A 19587-nucleotide genomic window follows, 5' to 3' on the forward strand; every position below is an offset into this window, starting at 1 on the left:
TTAAAGTGGAGCTATAGTCACAGTGGGAAGAAAGGAGTGATGGCTTTGAATTCTGTCAAGAAGTTTTTCTGCCACAGGTTTGAACTCTCTTTCCCAATATAGTTTGTGGTAGTCCCTTAAATCTCCGTCGAGGCTGTAATCCAATGCTAGCTCTCCATCTGTAATCAAGGAAAATATTGCCGTCAGTTCTGAATAAAAGTACACCCAACCATGTATTTTATGACCACAGCACACAAAACTTGTCAGTTGTGTACGCTGATGTCTTAAAAACAACTCTATGTTTAAGACAAACTAAGCATCACTGCCTGAGGGACTCAGATTTAATTGAAAATAGAATCATAGAATGGTTTGGGTTAGAGGGGACCTTCAAGATCACCTAGTTCCAACCCCCCTGCCATGGGCAGGGAAACCCTCCACTACACCAGGTTGCCCAAAGCCTCATCCAACCTGGCCTTGAACACCTCCAGGGATGGGGCATCCACAACATCTCTGGGCAACCTGTCCCAGTGCCTCACCATCCTCACAGTGAAAAATTTCTTCCTTATATCTAATCTAAATCACCCTCTTTCAGTTTAAAGCCATTGCCCTTTGTCTTGTCACTACACGAACTCATCAAAAGTCCCTCTCCAGCTTTCCTGTAGGCACCCTTTAAGTACTGGAGGACTGCTAGAAGGTCTCCCTAGAGCCTCCTCTTCTCCAGGCTGAACAGCCCCAACTCTCTCAGCCTGTCGTCATAGCAGAGGTGCTCCAGCACTTGGATCATCTTCGTGGCCCTCCTCTGGACCTGCTCCAGCAGCTCCATGTCCTTCTAATAAAGGATGTTAAGGTCAGTAAAACAGTGGAAGGGATAGTGCAGCTTCATTTATTCTCACATCTCACCGGTTGTAGCTAAACTGTGTCTCCAAGATCAAGCGTTTACTGTGACTGTCAGCTTGGAACCTTTCTGGGTCTTAACATTACCCACAGCACTTCTGCTAGTGTAAGAAATCGACTCATCTCACTACAACTGTGTGTTTGTGTCACAAATGGCTCTGCTCGTCTGGTTCATGGAGACTCAAACTGTATCTGCTGTCGTACTTAAAGAACTTGAACCACACTAGTTACGGTATTGCTGATGCCCTCCCTTCCTCACAAACTTCATACATAAAATAACAGGACACTCCGAATAAAGACAAGCAATGTTAGGAACGAAAGGAAGTCATCATTCCTTCTTCCTCCTCCATTTTGCCTGGCATTGGAGGAGGCAAAGAGACAAACCCTTCGGCAGCCAGAAGCATGCTCCTGAATCGGGAACCTGCAAACACAAACGATAATGCTGGACAAATGTTTTCTTACAGTTTACCAGGAGGATATTTGACAGCCTTTAGGCCATAAACAGACCTAAACCAAAGACACAATCCTGCATGCAATGGGCAGCGTGACTTACCTTCGTCCTAGACTATGCAAGAGCATGAGACTCACAATCTGTTAAAAACTAACTCCGTAAGCGACCTTACTGCACGCTCACAGCAGGACAAAGATAACTTAGAGCTGAAGAGGAAGCTCAGTTACTCTCATTTTGAGTCAATCTTTGTGTAGAAAAGAGACGCTCAAACAGCAACTATTCCCAGTTACAAGAACGCCGAGGGGCCTGCGCAGAGCCTACGGCCTGAGCGGCAACAACTGCAACGGATGAGGTGACACAACTCTTGCATGAAGACGGGCTCCAATTCATAGAAAGTTACTGGCAACTGCAAACAACCCTTGACTTCTGTGCCACTACAGTGTTTCTAAATGACCAAAATCAAAGAGATGCTGATTGTGAGGTAGATTCCAAAAGGGGTTCCGCATAAAGAGAAGGTGCCATTTCGAGGTTTTTGTAACAACATAAAGAGAAAAAATCCCATTCGTTCAAAAAGGAAGACATGTCATATCTCTGCAGGAAGAAACCCTGTAACCAGAGGTAAAATCCAGCCCCAGACATCAGATCTGTGTTTGCTGGTACAGCACCTCTGGAGCAGAGTCACCGTAGACCAGGTTGCTCTGGTCCATGTACTATTGAGTACTGAACATCACCAAGGATGGAGATTCCACAGCCTTTCTGGGCAGCCTGTTCCAGCGCTTGACTCCTGTTATGGCAGAAACTTCTTTTCCTATTATTTAATTGGAATTCTTCTTATTGCAACTTGTGCCCATTAGCTCTTGTCCTATCAATGGCACAGTAGCCCCACATATCTAAAATGAATCTCAGCAGCAGAGAAGTGAGATACCCTGAGGAGGAAGATAAGGGATTATGTTTTTTGTTTTCAGGGAGAATTGCTCTGCCTACTCCTGATATGATCCTACTACCCAAATGAACTATCTTCTAACGGCACAAGAGCCGTTTCTCCTTTTTATTATACAGCTGTGCCCCCCAGAAGTTAATTGAATGTTTATGGAATCTCTGAGGTCAGGAATTCCAGCCTACAAGAACAAGAGTCAGAACCAGTTCAAAAGCTGAAGTGTTGAACCAAACCAGTAAATTTCCCAAAGCAGAATGTGAGTAACACTGGGGATCAGTGAGGATCAGTGTCCCACGTGCAAGCCGTGCCTCCTCAGATAATCTAATTTTCCCATGACCCTCCTCAAAACTAACAAAATTGGGTACTGGCCAAACAGCATATGAACTGGCTGCAAGCCCAGGAACAAGGCAAAGCACACCGTGGGGAATGCTGAAAACTAGAGTACAGACAGCAGTCTGCAGGGGCTACTCATCCCTGTAACTCCGGCAAGGCAGGGGCCAGCTGCCCTGGAAGCCATGACCATGCCATGTAAGAGTTCATGTGTACTGAGATTCCAAAATAACCTCCTCAAATTGCTAGTGGAGGTAAAGGTAAGCAGAAGAGAAGTTTGGAAAAAGAGAGGGAGAAAGGAGATTTCACTGAATCACCAAACAGAAGAACGTTCTCAAGACAGAGGCTCATCTCCACTGCTGCTCCTGAGGGACCGGGGCAAGGAAAAGCTGCTGCCAGGGACCTGGAAACACCAGCCTCCAGAAGCTCTGAGCCAGTAAAGTGACGTGAAACTCCGGAGCAGCTGAAAGAAGGCAAATGACAGAGCCACTGGAAAGCAGAGCTGCTGTGTCTCAGGCTTCTGGGATCAGGCAGGGATAAAGAAAAACAAATGATGCCTTTTGACCAGCCTTTCTCGGGCCCAACATCTTTTCAGGCTATTTCTACTCCCTTTTGGCTCCCTCCCATCTTTTGTCATCTTGTGCCAGGTAGGGGAAAGAAAAATAAAGGGGAGGAGGCCAAGCACAGCAGGTGAAGTGAGGTGTCTGCTGTGCCATGCTCCACTTCTTCCGCTTCCTGAGGGCGTGCTGATGGTGAAGTACAGTACGGACTGTCAGCAGTTGCCTCCTGCTTCCTGAATGATAGAATCAGAGCAATGACGGTTCAAGGCTGTTACGGGATACAATAGGAGGAGGAAGATGTAGGACAATATTAACCAGCTGCTGTTACTAAAATTTGTTGGCTCTTAACACAGAGAGGAACCAGATCCAACGAATAAGATGTGCTTTTTCTACAGCTACTCTCCTGACTATGGTGGGAAGAAAGACGAGCCTTCTGATTTAACTCTGACTTACGTTTAATTAATTGTCGTTACAGCTGCATTACAATTACAATTGCAATTGCAACTGCAATTGTACATGAACTCCAGTTCACTAAAGCTGTACTAGTTAATGAGAGTTCCAATTACGACCCAGCCTGGGCTCTGCAGTCAAATTAACTGCTGGAGTAAGCAGTGTTAAATGCAGAGGAAAAAAAGAAAGATACATATTCCTTGCTGCATACTAGAAAATTCATACTAGAAAATGTAAAGTTAGCAGTTCTGTTTGCAGAATGTTAAAAAGTGCTCTAATGATCTTGAAACAATGAGTATTTTCAGATAAATAAATGGAATTACTGCTCACATTAAGATATGCCCGATCATAGCAAGGAATGCAATGCCAGGACTGATTGCAACAATGAGTAACAGTAATCCGGCTGTAAGTGGAAAAAAATCCTCATAAATCCACTCACTTTTCTGATTGTCTGAAAACAAGAGACCACGAGGACCTCACTTTCTGTCTGGGTCTGACTAACATGCAGCCTTCTCCACAGCAAGCATACATCTTTAGCAAATTTCCAATTAAAACCAAATCCAAATTAGTTAAGGTTTGCTTCAACTTCATTTACATTTTAAAGATTTTTTTTTTTAAAGATAATTGCAAATTACCTACCCGGAATAAAATCATAACCAAAGCAGTGCTCATAAAATACAGGAGGAAAATTACATATAGTGACTATAGCACTATCACATAGGAATCAAGCTCTGTAAAATTTGAAGCAAACACAAATGTGCAGATGACAAGATCCAACTGGGTAAGTGAATCAGGGTCTTAACATTCACTTGTAGGCACCTTCTCGCCTGTATTTGTGGAGGAGTACATTCTCCCTAGCTTTAGGGAGCAGGTGAGAAACTGTCAGGATGTTGTCCTCGCCCACAAGGAGATCAGGATGAGAAAAGAAGGGTGGCCAGGGGTCTCTGGTCACAAGCAGCAAGCTCAGGCCGGTGCACCGCAGAGCCCTCCGGCTGACGGGAAAAGCCACGTTCCCCAGACTGCCCAGCACGTGGCGGGCAGTAACCAGGTGCACCACAGCTGAGCCCCTGCTTCTGTCAGTCCCTGGCAGTGACCTTTGAGGCCGGAAGGCCCCACATCCAGTGAAAAGTATGTTTTGCGCTGAAGGTCTATGGGATAGTTGGCTCAAGCAGGCAAAGAGGCAGCTGGTGAAAAGCATTAGTGCCGTGCTAACTAGACAAACTGGAGCGGGGAGTGACAGCTGCCAGTTCCACCTTGGCAATCCGTAAGATCTGAGGGAACGTGCTGAATGGCAATAGACCGCTCTGCTGTTGGATAGTCTGTACCAGCCAACCACTTCAAGCTGCGTGACAGACGTCCCACCCAAACTAACACTGCTTTGATTTTGCTCTATTTCTTTTATTAAGGAAAAGAGACCAAAATTATGGATCTCACCTAAGAGTGATGTGAGCAGCACCAGCAACGTGTCGGTATCTTCTCCAAAGCATGAGGCCGCACTTGCGATGTTTTCACTGTAGTTCCACAGGGTTTTGCATATCAAACAAGCCAGCTGCCAGTCCGACGGCCCAAAGTCCTGTAAACACTCAACTAACCTGCCAGCATCAAACAAAAACAGTGGTTTGCTCCACGTAGTTTTCTCCTGAGCCCTTCAAAAGCTGGCCGTCTAGAAATGTGTGCAGACTCCATGAAAATTTGCAGGCAAATGTTAATAAACTTAAGATGCTACTTTCTTCCTCAGTAACGTCCCCCTTTTCATTTAGTCTAGTTCCCTAAGGATGTGAATGTGCCTCTTGTCACACATGTGCACATGCCTGCCTGCACCTGTCCATCCCCTGCAGCTTTTTAACCCAACTGACCAATTTCAATCACGTACGTCACAACTGTAACCACCTCACAGACACTAGAATTCCATCAAATTTCAGGACAATCTGTGACTGTCCCGAATCTGTGGCTACCACTAGAGCAGAGATTGCAACACAAGCCAAACCTTATCAGGCACCAAGAATTCATCTGGAAAAGATGGTATCAATGCAGAAAAAGCTTCAGTCGGAACATCCACCTTATTGCACATCAGAGGATCTGACCAGAAGACAAATCCAAAGGAATTCGCTGCTTCCGTAACTCACAGAATTACCTTTTACATTCAGTGAAGTCTGACTATTTTGCAGATCTCACCGCTTCTTGTATTTCCTCCGTCCGTACTCCCACTGGACTCCTCTCAGAAATGCCAGTTTTACTAAGGACCATTAGGATCTTGACCTTTCTCCCACTCTCACTTCCTTGCAGATACCAAATGCGGGCCGGATCATAAGCAGGACTCTGAAATTAAGCTGTAACTTTTCTGCCTGCACCAGCTTATGTACAGCAGCTCTCCAGAGTTCCCACTACCAACAGCAGAGTTTACAAGTCCTGGGGCAGCAGGAGCAAATGGTTTTTACCTGCTGTCCCTAGTGACCTCTCTTAATAGTGATCCTTTCCTGCTACGACTCCGACCCCCTTTTTCCCTCACTTCTCTACTCCACTGTGAGATTTATAATCTGGTGATTAGTAAAGGGAACATGGGATAACTATTACATTCAGGTATAGCTGAAAACAGCAGTAACTGAAAAGCAACCAAAAAGAGGTTTGCTTTTTCTCTCCTAATGAAAAGCCAAAAGAACTTGCCCTAATTTTTTGAAGTTTAACTCTCTGATGAGAATTAGGGCCACTATATATTGGTACAATAACCTCATTTCCAAAAATCCACAGAGCTGGTTTGGCACAGTCAGGATGACCTCCTTAACAATCACTTCCAAGTTATCTAGATTTATTCCATACTGTTACTGTTTCTCCTTCCTTCCTCACAAATTTGTAGACAGAGTATAGGAAATTCTACATGATTCTATATTCTACAGAATATTCTATATTCTATATAATAGAACTTTCTCACAATTATTATTCAATTTGCTTGCAACTTATTTTTATTCTTTTTCCGCTTTATATTTTGTAAGTTAACTAGAACATGGGAAGGAAAGGTGAGCAGACTACTCATTGTTTACATTGTATAAAAAATAATTATATGATGTATGAACAGGAAAGCAATTCAAAGTTAGACATATTGTTTCATAAACGTGGGTTGTATCAACTGCTTTACAAGCACAGGAACATGATCTTTCATGTTGCTCCAATTAAGCTGGGTCCGCTATTATCTGAACATCAAAGCCACAAGTGTTGCATCCACAGTGGTTTTTCAAGATCTAATACCACTTTTATTTCAAGTGCCTTAAACTTGAACTCTTGGAGAGAGGAGACTCAGGAGCTATGCTCTGCCGAGTGTGACTACCATCAGACAGTTTTCCCTACAGTGCTAAGTCGTTACAAAAATTGCAAGAGACCATGTGGGATATCACATTTCCTAAAGGAATCTTCAGACTTATAAACAGATGCCTATTAACTGTAGCCCACACAGGATCCAGCTAAGCCAAGCCTAAGCAGCTCCTGCAAAGCTATGCCTTAGTTGCCTGGTTGTAAGGTACTCTCCTCTGCTGTGTATATCAGGAGGATCTTTGGGAAGTTATGCTACGGGTTTTGGTTCTGCAGTAGGCTAAACCACTCTAATGCTTTTGCAAAAAACATGTAAAAGAATATGAAAGGCTCTTTCTTGAAGAACATTGGATGCTGAATATCTATTAAGTATGTATCCTTATTACAAGTCGTTGGCTCTAGTAAAGTAGAACCTGATTGAAACTCTTGGCCAAACTACTACTACTCAAAATTGCCTTTTTCAAAGTATAATCAGGAACTTACTTTCCGATTCCCCCTTCCTCCATCAGAAGAGCACGTTTGTTCTTATCTACTGTGAGATTGAGCAGAACTCCACAGGCAGAAAAACAGACATCTTGGTTCTTGGCATCAAGCAGAGCAATCACGAACTTGTGTACTGGATTGTAAAGAAGGAAACGATATTACTAGGAAGATGGACTTATCATACAAGTGGCATTACAACATACTTATTAAACATGTATACTTAGAAAGCAGTCAAATGCGGGATACCCTACCCAAAAATTTAACCTTGTAGCATTTTTCTGTGATGTTCGTAGAGTAGGTGCGTGACCCAGATGTTAACAGCCATTATTGCATCATGCTGAACACCAGTTTTCTTCAAAGCGAGACATAACAAAATTCTAGTTATAAAAATACACCAAAGTAATGTGAAAATCCAATCAGAAGAGGTTAAGTTGACCAAACTGAATTACACGTTATTTCTTAAAAGTATCACCCTCCTTTCAATCACACAGTCAGCAGAAACTTCCAAGATTTGGCATCTGGCACTCAGAGAGGAAAGTTCTTACCTCTGTGAGTGGCAGGGTTGCCCTAGACTGCACCAAGTCCAGCTGGAACTGCTGCAGCTTGGGACTCCCGCGGGAGACGGGCAAGAAGCAGACGCTGGATGTGCAGCATCTCGTGGCGCTTCCTGACCAGCTACTAAGTGTCACTTCTCCCTTTGCAGATACCTTCTCCTCCAAAAGCGGTGGTATGTCCACCCTGGAAAGAAGGGGTTGCATATTGTGGCATATCACCTCACTTTCAGCACTGACAGGTAGACAGAAAGAAAATTTACAGTGAACTGGTGTTTAATTAAACTCATGACACACCTTCTGTGGATAGCAAGGAGCTGCCGTTTTTCCCAAAGCTCTTTAGACACCCAAAGCAAAGGACTTGAGAAGACTTGTATCATACTCACCCAGAGGCAAATAGGAGGTCTCTGTTGAGGCAGTTAAACATCTTAAATGCATGTTGCAAAGTGCTAACAAGCTGTCGAACATGGGAATCAAAACTCTGTGATTATGAACCTAAATGAGAATTTAGGTGGGTTTTCATTTTTTATCATATCACTACTAACCTGTAAGATTTGAAAAACTGAAGGGTGAAGGCAAATTTCAAAAAATCTTCATGAAAAACACAGGTTTTGTAGTATTTATCTTTGTGAAGGCACCATGGCATATTTTTCCTCCAATATTTCCATTTTAATGAAACGGAAATAAAACGGTGTTTATAATGACTACGATTGGATTCTAAGATTTGCCTAATTTGCAAAGCATCAGAGAAAATTGCTTCTACCCCTTAACCAAGACAGCTTATTAACAGTCTGTCCTTTTTAGAACTACAGACATTTAAAATGCAAAAGTAACTCACTATTTTTCTGTATGATGAAGTCACAGATCTCATGATACTGGGAAAGATTGCCAAAGACTCTGACAGCCTCCACAACTCCATCCATGTTGTTGCTCATTAACAGCTTTAAAAGCACTATTGGTTTGCAGAGAAATGAAATAAAAACAATTACTTGAACATCACAAACATGTGCTTGGCTTTTTATCAATAAATATCAGAATGCAAGCAGCAACGGCAATAAACGTAATAAATGGGAACAGTTGTCTGGCTGGCTGGCTGCAGTGAAGGGGGTGAGCTGATGGTGGAACAAGAGCAAAATTGTGTAGGGCTTTGAAGATGAGACAAAGAGCTCCAATACGGGGCTAAATGCAAAGGAACAAATGAGGAGTTATGAAGACAGCCTAAGCACGTTGTAATAATGGGAGCCAGTTTCGCTATACACTTTTTAGTGGGTTCCTGTGGAACTAGGAAAACAAAGAAGAAAAAAATGTTGTAACATGTAAGAGAATTGATTTAGATCCTGAACAGATGGTCTTATGGTGGGATGTCTCTTAAAATGCTTATTATTTTCTGACATTAGCTCTATTTTCTCTCAGTGCTGCTATAACAAGCAAACACATTTTATCTGCACAGCTACTTAATATTGCCCCTGGTCTGAAGCATCTACTTGCTTGTTGCTTTCCTGCTTAGCAGTTTCACATATGATTAGTGTGTAACTTCAGCAGATGGAATGAGACCTTCAGCATTTCCTAGGAAGAGCTACCATCGTTTAGGTTTTCAGTGCACGGCAAAGGAACAATGTTACAGAAGTTAACATCTATCAGTCTTCTGTGAGTACAAAGTGAACCCCTGAAATCAGTCCATCATATAAAGGACTGGTATCAGTCAACCCTTAACCTTTCTACCACAGAAAAGTGAGAGGAAAAAAATAGAGAAAAGAGGTTGGCCTCATTCCCATTACTTCCGTCTCTGAATGTTGCAATACTGAACATGCCTTGAACTTGTCTTAAAGAGACATTTGAAATGATTATTTTTTGTCTTTGGGATCCACCACTCCTATCAAGCAGCGAATACTCTCAAAATGTCTCCTGGAGGAGGAAGCCTGCTGGTCTTCCATCAAAAGGCTTTCTCTTTCCTCAGTTCAAGCAGGGGAAAGGTGATGGGACTGGTTCTACACGCTAGCAATAAAAACAGGAGAGGGAGAGCGAATGGGACAGGCAGAGAAGTCACTTGTTTTCACGTTTCTCTGACTAGCAATAAGAGACAGCTGGCTTATGGGTAATAAAATGATTCGTGACAGAACAGTAGAACTATTACCTAGAGAGAATATGATGTCTACCAGTCAGGGCACTAGGTTGACAGCCAGAATATTTTCTTCCTACTCCCTGTTCTACCTGTTATGCGAACTTCAGGCTCCGTCTCTCCCCCATGTCTTATCTATTTAGAGAGAAAGGTATGCAACACGCAGACTCTGCCTTTTTTATAACACTGACACAGTGAGTCCCAGAGCTCAGAGTTCCTACTCATCACCAAAATTTGCCATACTGTCAGAGAGGAGAGAATCACACAACTCCTATACTACCAATGGATTTATAAGCCAGAAACAGACACAAATTAGATTTTGCAGGACGAAAAGGTACTAAGAATTAAAAAATATTCTCAGTGTACTCTGATTAGAAGAAAAAAGCAATATGATTATTTTGGCTCAGACATATGGATTTTAAACAAGTTTAGCAAAAAATTGCTAAACAGAAAACAATATGGCAAATTCCTTTCGGGAGGAAAAGAAGGGGGTTTGACAGCAATCTAACTATTTTCACACAAGTCATAGAATTATGTTCCAAAAGAATGAGAAATCATTATGGAAAGAATTTAGCCCTATGAACTTTTATTCCTGCAATATGATACCACAAAATGCTACCAGTGTCTTTATTTTCTGTAGTGTCAAAGTATAGCATGAATAACTCCCACTTTCAAAAAGCTATTCAGAAAGTACTAGTTTAAAAGTCCTTACTTTCAGCAATATGTAGTTTCTTGTCTTGAACAGCAGAACCCTTCACTTTGTAGTAGGATAAATTGTTGATTGTTGTTGCAGCATTGATGACCAACTCCTCACAGTCATCAACTGACTTGTATTCTGATAGCAAAAAAACAAAACGAACCACACATGCACATGTAGATACACATACCCACGAGTCTAACTCAGCAATGCATTATATCTCAGAAGTGAACTGAATCACAGTTTAGATGGCCGCTATTACAGACAACCATTCTGGTTTTCAGTAGCATGGCAGAAGCTAACAGAAACAGCTGATCTAAAAATGGTAGTAGAAAGTCATTCTTTCCAGCTCTTCATCTACAGAAATCATTGTGATTAAGGTGCCACGGTTTAAAATCTACTTAGTTACGACATTTTACAGATCCTATTTGCTGTTTTAAGATGAAACTGAGGAGAATCCACATGCAGAAACAGGCGTGTGTGATAGACACAGAGAAATACCAAGGAACCACGAAAAACTGGAAAAACAAACAAACAAACTTATTTAGCAACTCTCTGAGTTCCTGAGAGAATGTTAACCAGTGTAAAATTACACCAGCAAGTCTGAAAGTTGTGTATACCAATTTATCTGAGGTTTCTAGCCTCAGAAACCAAAAGCAAAGGAAATAAAAGAGGAGTAAGTTCATAGAGAGAGAGAACATCTTGTAGTAAACCAACTGATACAGTGCTCAAGAAGGGAGAGTGGCAAAGAGGAGCTTTGAGGTTCAAAAGCGCTTACACACAGATTAAGACAGTTCCAACTGAAGAAGCTCCTACAGGGCTTAAGACCGAAGGGACAAAGTTGTGAGTTTGCCTTCTCTAATCCCCCATGGCTGGTGGGTAGGACTGGTAAGCCAGCATGTAATCATGTTGATTGTCTTCACCTAATATTTAATGTTCTCATACACACTAAAATATACTGAGTTCTCTGAGATGTATCTTGTCTCTGCTAAACTCTGTTATAGGGAGAATAGACTGCCCAGTCCTAGCCTGTAATTAGATTTACAGAGGGATCAGTAAGTGGTAAAGGAACTGCAGTTTGGAGGCAAAGGGACACTCTCCACTTGAAAGAGATAAAGGTTGGAAATTTGAAAAAGAAGAAAAAATAAGAGGAAATTTTTTGAGAAGGCTCAAAGTTAAGGGTGCAGGGAACAAAAAGAATAGTTAATCCAGAGCAGTTACAAAATCTGCAAACCTTAAAAAAAACCCACCACCAAACACATCTGTGTAGCACCTGATAAGACAGACTTCCCTTACATAGGAACTCTCAGTGAGATGTATTTAAAATAAAATTTGTTTGCTTATCCTTACTGATTATATCTGCAAATCCGATCACTGAATTAAACGCTTCTACATCTTTCCCCAGACACTGCAAAGTCAGTACCAAAGCAGCAATGCTTCCACCGCCTCACACAGGCTTTCCACATAAAACAGTTTATGAATATCAGCAGACTGACTTTGTCAATTTAGCAATGGAGCTGATTCAGTTATGGCTCAACCTAGATAAGAAGGTCAAGTAGAAAAATCCTAAACTCTCCTTACAGACTGAATAAAGATAACAAACACAACACAGATTTTATTACCTAGTACCGTAACAAGTAATTCTACAACAGGATGGGCAGCTGCCAGAGCTGCTCCTACGCTGGGATGAATGGTGAGATTGGCCAGCACTCTTAACAGTTTTATGAGAACATCTTCTGCTTCTGAAGGATGCTTTGGGTGGTTTTGTCCTTCCCCTCCTCTTTCATGATACCACTTCTGTGCATTCAAATCAAGTTCATGGTAGGTTTGGAATAATGATATCAAGGTGTTAACACTTCCTTTTTCTTTAAAAAATTGCTCACGGGCCTGGTTATTCTTTGCTGTTAAATTACCAAGAATGAAGATGATACGGATAACCAAATCCTGCAATAAAATAAACAAACCATATTACACGGAAAACATCAGAAGCTATTAGCTGCTTAAAAAGAAGATAATACTTAATTTGCTTCACAATCCAGTTAATAGTAGGTCCAGAACAACTGATGGAATGCCAAATACAGCAATTAGAAATACTTTTTTTAAGCTACTCTTTTTTGTAACTCAGTCTACAGAAGAAATCAAAAGCATCTGTCAGAACTAGTATAGCATTGGGGTAATTACTAATGTGATATACTTAGTATAGGTCATCTATTTTTACCAGGCCCACAGTAATCTTAAAACATCTTAAAACAGCACTTTATATAAACTAGAATAATCATATGGGCCAGAGCTTACTAATCTTGCAAACAAGTGTTATTTGTGATGGCCAAAGACCACCACCTGCCCTTCTTCCCTAGGCCTGTTACTCGTCGTAGAGGTCAAACTACTTCCCCTTGATTTGTTACTGTAAAATCCATGTTAGCTCTTACTCATGTCTTTGTTAAGTCTAATCGCTTACAGATAGCTGAATTATTTGTTCCAGATTTTTACCAGAAATGTAATCTAAATTGACCAGTCTGTTATTACCCAATTCCTCCTCTTTCTCCTTTTAAAGAGAGGTGCCCTACAAGCTTGCAATCCATATAACTTTTCAAGAATCCCAGAGACATTACCCTTTCTGTCCTTTTGTAAGCACCAAAGGGTAAATTTCGTCAGGCCTAGCTGGTTTGAAGACACTTAAATATGCTCCAGCTCATTTTTTAGCAGTAGAAGAACTCAGGCTAAAGTAGAGATTAGTCATTTGACCATACTTAACCCTTTCAGAAAAAGAAGAAAAAAAAAAAGGCATTCCGCACTCCACTATTCACAGTGGCATCTGTCAATAATTCTCATCTTCTTCTGAACACTGCAGCAATTATTTCCTTATTGTCTTCTCACTATTGATGTACTCTAGAATGTTTTCTTGTTTCTTTTTATGTCCTTTTCTAGTTGCATCTCTTTTTGTGCTTCGTTTTTTTTTTTTCTATTTCACGTGTTCTTGCTACCCATTTATTCTTATCATTGCTAAATGAGACCTACTTTCTATTTTTATACGGTATCTTGAGATCTTATGATTTAACCAAGTTGCTCTCTTAGAGCACTTTCTATCCCTGTCCTTCAGTGGGATATAGAATTACATGTCTTGTTGCTTCACTTTGGACATACTTCATACTTCCTACTTCCTTTTGGTATTAGGAAAAAATTTTTTACCATGAGAGTTGTAGAACACTGGAACAGGTTGCCCAGAGAGGTGGTGGATGCTCCATCCCTGGAGACGTTCAAGGCCAGGTTGGACGAGGCCCTGAGCAACCTGATCTAGTTGGAGATATCCCTGTTCCTTGCAGGGGGGTTGGACTAGATGACCTTTGAAGGTCCCTTCCAGCCCTAACCATTCTATGATTCTATACTGAGAAATAGCCTTTTTTTGGCAAGATCAGTGGATCCTAACTGAATGGAATTCAACAACATCGCCACCTTTTTCTTACCCACCTGTATGGAAGAAGAAAAAAAATAAATTCTGAAAGTCTGAACTAGCCCAAGTATAAACTAATTAAAACATTTGCCTCTGTCACTTGCATCAAAATCTATTCATTTCCAAAAAGAAAGTCTGTAGCTTTATCTGTACAGGTAAAGTAAGAGCATTTCTTCAAGTACAGCACAGCCATCTACCCTTAGCTGTGAAACTGCTGTGCTTGCACCAACCTACAATTTTGCTAAACAATTCACATGCCATTTTTCTTCAAATGTAATAGTTCTATTCACAGATATTCTAATCCTTGGTATTAATAAAGTCAATTAACCAGGCACAGTCCAGCCTGTTACAAGTACACGTAGTAATACTGAATGAAAAAAGGTGTGTAAGCAGTGAATCCTTCTTTCGCGCATGCCTTCATCAGTAAGTTTCAGATCTCAAGCCTCTGCCATGAGACACTGGCAATAACATCCTCTTAGGGTCAAGAAGATGGATGTCATCCCTGAATATGAGAAGCAGGCAGCCTCCTAAGTGAGGAGTACGTTCTCGCATCCACGCATTTATTATGATCACTCCGTAGGACTCACTTCCACTTTTTTTTTAACTAGGCATCATATTTTTGCTAGCATCTAAATGTCATCAAGACAAATTTTTACAAATATTCTTACTGACTAACCACTAAGAGCTTTCACCTTTGCTGGCACAACCCCCAATTCACAAAGGCTGTCAGAATTTGAAACAAACAACTGATGAATCAGAAGAGAGAACTGAAAAAAGCAGGCAGTCTAGTTTGACTCGTTTATATTGACTTTCTAATTTTGGTCAAAACAGTATCAGCCCAGCAACAGCTCTACCCAATCAGAAAACAGACAAACAGGTACCGTACAGCAATCAACTGGTATTTTGAGAAGTGTGATCTCAACTGCGCTTTCCACCTACAGGCTAGCAAAACAAACTTAGAAAATACTTCTTTTTAGCTAAGCACATCTGGTTTTAATAGCATATTACTGAAGTTTTGTTATCTTTCAGTGAAAATTCAACCAGCAGAGTCAAAGAGCAAAGCTAGTACAACTCCTCCTGAGTAATGTAATACTCAAGAGCTTGTATGATTTTTGGCTATATTTTGTTTTAAATGCTCATGGTGTAAGCACTGCAAGAGTAAGAAACACCAGCTTACAATTGTTTTGTAAAGAAATACATGTAAAGAGGAATGGCATTTTGAAACTGCTTGCAAGACTAAACCTGTATGAGGCCCATGGGCCCTTCTGTACATATCAAAAAAATCACTATAATAAATGAGATTGTTATGCATCTCCAAATGTTTGGAGTATTAACTGCTTATTGAATTTCAGACATTCTTGCACACTTACAGAAAAATTACATTTATCAGATTAATTTGTATAATATTGGAGGTTTTAACATGTATGGCACTAGAGGCAAACTAGATTAAAGACGGGAATTACACTCAGTTATTTCACTGTTTTGTAACAAGGCACTCATGTGAGACATGCTGTCCAGAGAGTATACCCAAACCTGACTGAAAGGTTACATATGAGACCACATAGCTTCACTTACACAAATTTGAAGAAAAATATCAAGAAAAGTTTGAGGAGAACTGATCTTTTTCTTTGCTTCCAATCTGAGAAGAAACTATGACATATTTGTTTTTCAAGTGGTAATGGCACCACATACTCAGTCAGCATTTAACTCTTATTTTTCTGACAACTGGAACATATTCATTTGATCACTGATATAAAATATTTCTTATCTACTTCTATAAATCTATTCCTTGCACTGTCCTAGTAGCAAAGGTACTCAATGTACTTGCTGAGACACAGAACTTGGCAATTAAAGTGTACCTGCCTTTCAGTGCAAATCAGAGGTACAAATAGTACAGGTTTACCTATCAGTAGGAAAGGAAAGCCAATTAGGTCAGTGACTTCTAACTAAAACAAGATAAATAAGGGAGGGGAATCCATTCTAGAGTTTGTGCATGTCAGCCAAGTATCTCTTGTTAGTCTATTTGGTGTCTGGACCCTCAGAATGGGAGGGGCAGTATGAAACACAAATTCAGATGCCAACACACACAAGTTGCCTAGAGGTAAAAGAGAATCCCAAAAATAACAGCTCAGGTAATAAAACTTCCCCCCCTAGGGGTGCAGTGGGGTCGAAAGCCCAACTTCTATACGAACGCACGCAGTATGGGCAATAAACAAGAGGAACTGGAAGCTCTTGTTATCCGGGGAAACTATGACATAGTTGCCATCACTGAAACATGGTGGGATGACTCGTATAACTGGAGTGCTACCATGGATGGCTACAAGCTCTTCAGGAGGGATAGGAGAGGTAGAAGGGGTGGTGGGGTTGCCCTGTATGTAAGGGAAGGTCTAAACTGTTTAGAGTTAAATGTTGGGGATGACCTAGTAGAATGTCTGTGGGTGAAAATCAAAGGGGGGCCTATGAAGGCGGATATTGTAGTGGGAATCTGCTACAGGCCACCCTATCAGGACAGTGAGACTGATGAGCTATTCTTTAAACAACTGGGGGAAGTCTCGCGCTCACTAGCCCTTGTCCTTATGGGTGACTTTAACCTGCCTGATGTCTGTTGGAAGTATAACATGGCAGTCAAGAAACAGTCTAGGTGGTTCCTGCAGAGTGTGGAGGACAACTTCCTATCACAACTGGTCAGTGAACCGACTAGAGAAGGTGCTCCCCTAGACCTGCTGTTTGTGAACAGAGAAGGTCTTGTGGGAGATGTGAAGGTTGGAGGACGCCTGGGGCATAGTGACCACGAGATAATAGAATTCTCAATTCTAGGGGAAGTTAGGAGGGGGAACACTAAAACGGCCAAGCTGGACTTTGGGAGAGCTCACTTTGGGCTGTTTAGAAGTCTGGTTAACAAAGTCCAATGGGAGACAGCTCTCAAGGGTAAGGGGGCGCAGGAGGGCTGGTTACTATTCAAAAAGGAAATTCTGGAGGCACAGGAGCGAGCTGTCCCCGTGTGCCAGAAGTCGAGCCGCCGGGGTAGAAAACCAGCTTGGATGACAAAGGAGATTTGGGAACATCTCAAAAGAAAAAGGGATGTCTATAAGTCTTGGAAGAATGGGCAGGCATCCAGGAATCAATACAGGGAGGAAGTTAGGACATGCAGGGAAATAATCAGGGGGGCAAAAGCCCAATTGGAACTTAGACTAGCCTGCTCCGTAAGGGACAACAAAAAGTCTTTCTATAAATATATTAATAACAAAAGGAGGGCTAAAGATCACCTCCAGCCCCTACTGGACTCAGGGGGTACGTTAGTCACTAGGGATGAGGACAAGGCTGAGGTCCTTAATGCCTTCTTTGCCTCAGTCATTAATAATAAGGTCAGCAGTTCCCAGGTGAGCTGGCCTTCGGTGTCTGAGTGCAGGGAGGGAGAGCAAATTGAAGCTCCTGTGATCCAAGAGGAACGGGTCAAGGATCTGCTCCTTCGGCTGGATGCCCACAAGTCTATGGGGCCTGATGGTATCCACCCGAGAGTCCTGAGAGAGCTGGCGGATGTCATTGCCAAACCCCTGTCCATTATCTTTGGGCAGTCTTGGCTCACTGGGGAAGTTCCGCTGGACTGGAGGCTGGCGGATGTTACCCCCATTTACAAAAAAGGGCAGAAGGAGGATCCAGGGAACTACAGGTCTGTCAGTTTGACCTCGGTGACGGGCAAAGTCATGGAACAGGTTATCTTGAGTGCTATTAATGAGCACATACAGGTTAACTGGGTGATCAGGCCCAGTCAACATGGGTTTATGAAAGGCAGGTCTTGCCAATCAAACGATCACCTTCTATGATGGGGTGACTCGCCTGGTTGACGAGGGAAGGGCTGTGGATGTAGTTTTCCTAGACCTCAGTAAAGCCTTTGATACAGTTTCTCATAGTGTTCTGGTTGAGAAACTGATAACTGCTGGCCTGGATAGGCACACCCTCCTTTGGGTTAAAAACTGGCTGGACGGCCGGGCCCAAAGAGTGGTGGTCAATGGGGCTAAATCTGGCTGGAGGCCGGTCACCAGTGGGGTTCCCCAGGGCTCAGTGCTGGGTCCAGTTCTGTTTAACATCTTTATCAACGACCTGGATGAGGGGATTGAATGTACCCTCAGTAAATTTGCGGACGACACCAAGCTGGGAGGCTGTGTCGATCTGCTCGAGGGTAGGGAGGCCCTTCAGAGGGATTTGAACAGACTGGATCGTTGGGCTGAGGCCAATGGCATGAGCTTTAATAAGGCCAAGTGCAGAGTCCTTCACTTGGGGTATAAAAATCCCAAGCATCGCTATAGGCTCGGGGAAGAGTGGCTGGAAAGCTGCCTGGCGGAGAAGGACCTGGGGGTCTTAGTCGCCTACCGGCTTGATATGAGCCAGCAGTGTGCCCAGGTGGCCAAAAAGGCCAATGGGATACTGGCGTGTATCAAGAATAGTGTAACCAGCAGGAGCAGGGAAGTGATCCTGCCCCTGTACTCAGCACTGGTGAGGCCGCACCTGGAATATTGTGTCCAGTTTTGGGCCCCTCGCTTTAAGAGAGATATTGAGCTCCTGGAGCAAGTCCAAAGAAGGGCGACTAAACTGGTCAAGGGGCTGGAAAATAAAACTTATGAGGAGCGGCTGAGGGAGTTGGGGCTGTTTAGCCTAGAGAAGAAGAGGCTGAGGGGAGACCTGATTACGGCCTATAAATACTTGAGAAAAGATGGTGGGGAGGTGGGGGAAGGGCTCTTTACATTAGTGATGGGTGATAGGACAAGAGGAAATGGGCATAAGCTCAGTCAGGGGAGATTCAGGTTGGATGTTAGGAAGTATTTCTTCTCTGAAAGGGTTGTCAGCCACTGGAATAGGCTGCCCAGGGAGGTGGTTGAGTCCCCATCCCTGGATGTGTTTAAGAATAGGGTGGATGATCTACTTGAGGATATGGTTTAATGGGATTAGGGATGGTTGGACTGGATGATCTATAAGGTCTTTTCCAACCTAGAAATCTATGAATCTATGAACCTGAGTCGATATTGAATTTCCAGCTGTAAATGAAATACGCTTTCCATGTTACACAAACTTTAGTGGAGGTAGTCAAAATTCTACCGCCTGTCCAGCAGTATGAACTGATTCTCTTTCAAATCTAATTTACACTTCATTTTCAAATTTGTATTTCTGCATTATTATGTACCTTGGAAAGAAGATTTGAGAGTTTTCCTTGCAAGGTCTGATAGTCTACTTATAGACAAAATAAAAGTAGCTATGCCATCCTGGAGCTAATGTCTTCCAAACACAGTAAGGATTCATCTTGTGAAGAGTCCTGGTCAAATCCAGAAATAACGACTGACCCAAAATGAAACTTGATTTAAAGAAGAAAAAGGCAGGCAGGGGGCG

At 42.2% G+C, this 19587-nt stretch overlaps 1 protein-coding gene across 1 annotated transcript in view; it reads right to left on the reverse strand.

The window, feature by feature from the left end:
- The window catches only part of ARMC2 (armadillo repeat containing 2), a 65560-nt gene continuing 45973 nt past the window's right edge, over window positions 1-19587 (reverse strand). The window contains exons 13-18 of the mRNA XM_086631969.1: window positions 12377-12698; window positions 10770-10892; window positions 8777-8890; window positions 7388-7520; window positions 5036-5193; window positions 1-158 (exon numbers count right to left, since the gene is read on the reverse strand). Coding sequence (XP_086488095.1) covers window positions 1-158; window positions 5036-5193; window positions 7388-7520; window positions 8777-8890; window positions 10770-10892; window positions 12377-12698 — 1008 coding nt within the window. The remainder of the gene's footprint in view (window positions 159-5035; window positions 5194-7387; window positions 7521-8776; window positions 8891-10769; window positions 10893-12376; window positions 12699-19587) is intronic.

The sequence above is a fragment of the Tauraco erythrolophus genome, chromosome 2 (genome assembly GCF_009769465.1).
Source record: "Tauraco erythrolophus isolate bTauEry1 chromosome 2, bTauEry1.pri, whole genome shotgun sequence".
Classification (NCBI taxonomy): Eukaryota; Metazoa; Chordata; class Aves; order Musophagiformes; family Musophagidae; genus Tauraco; species Tauraco erythrolophus.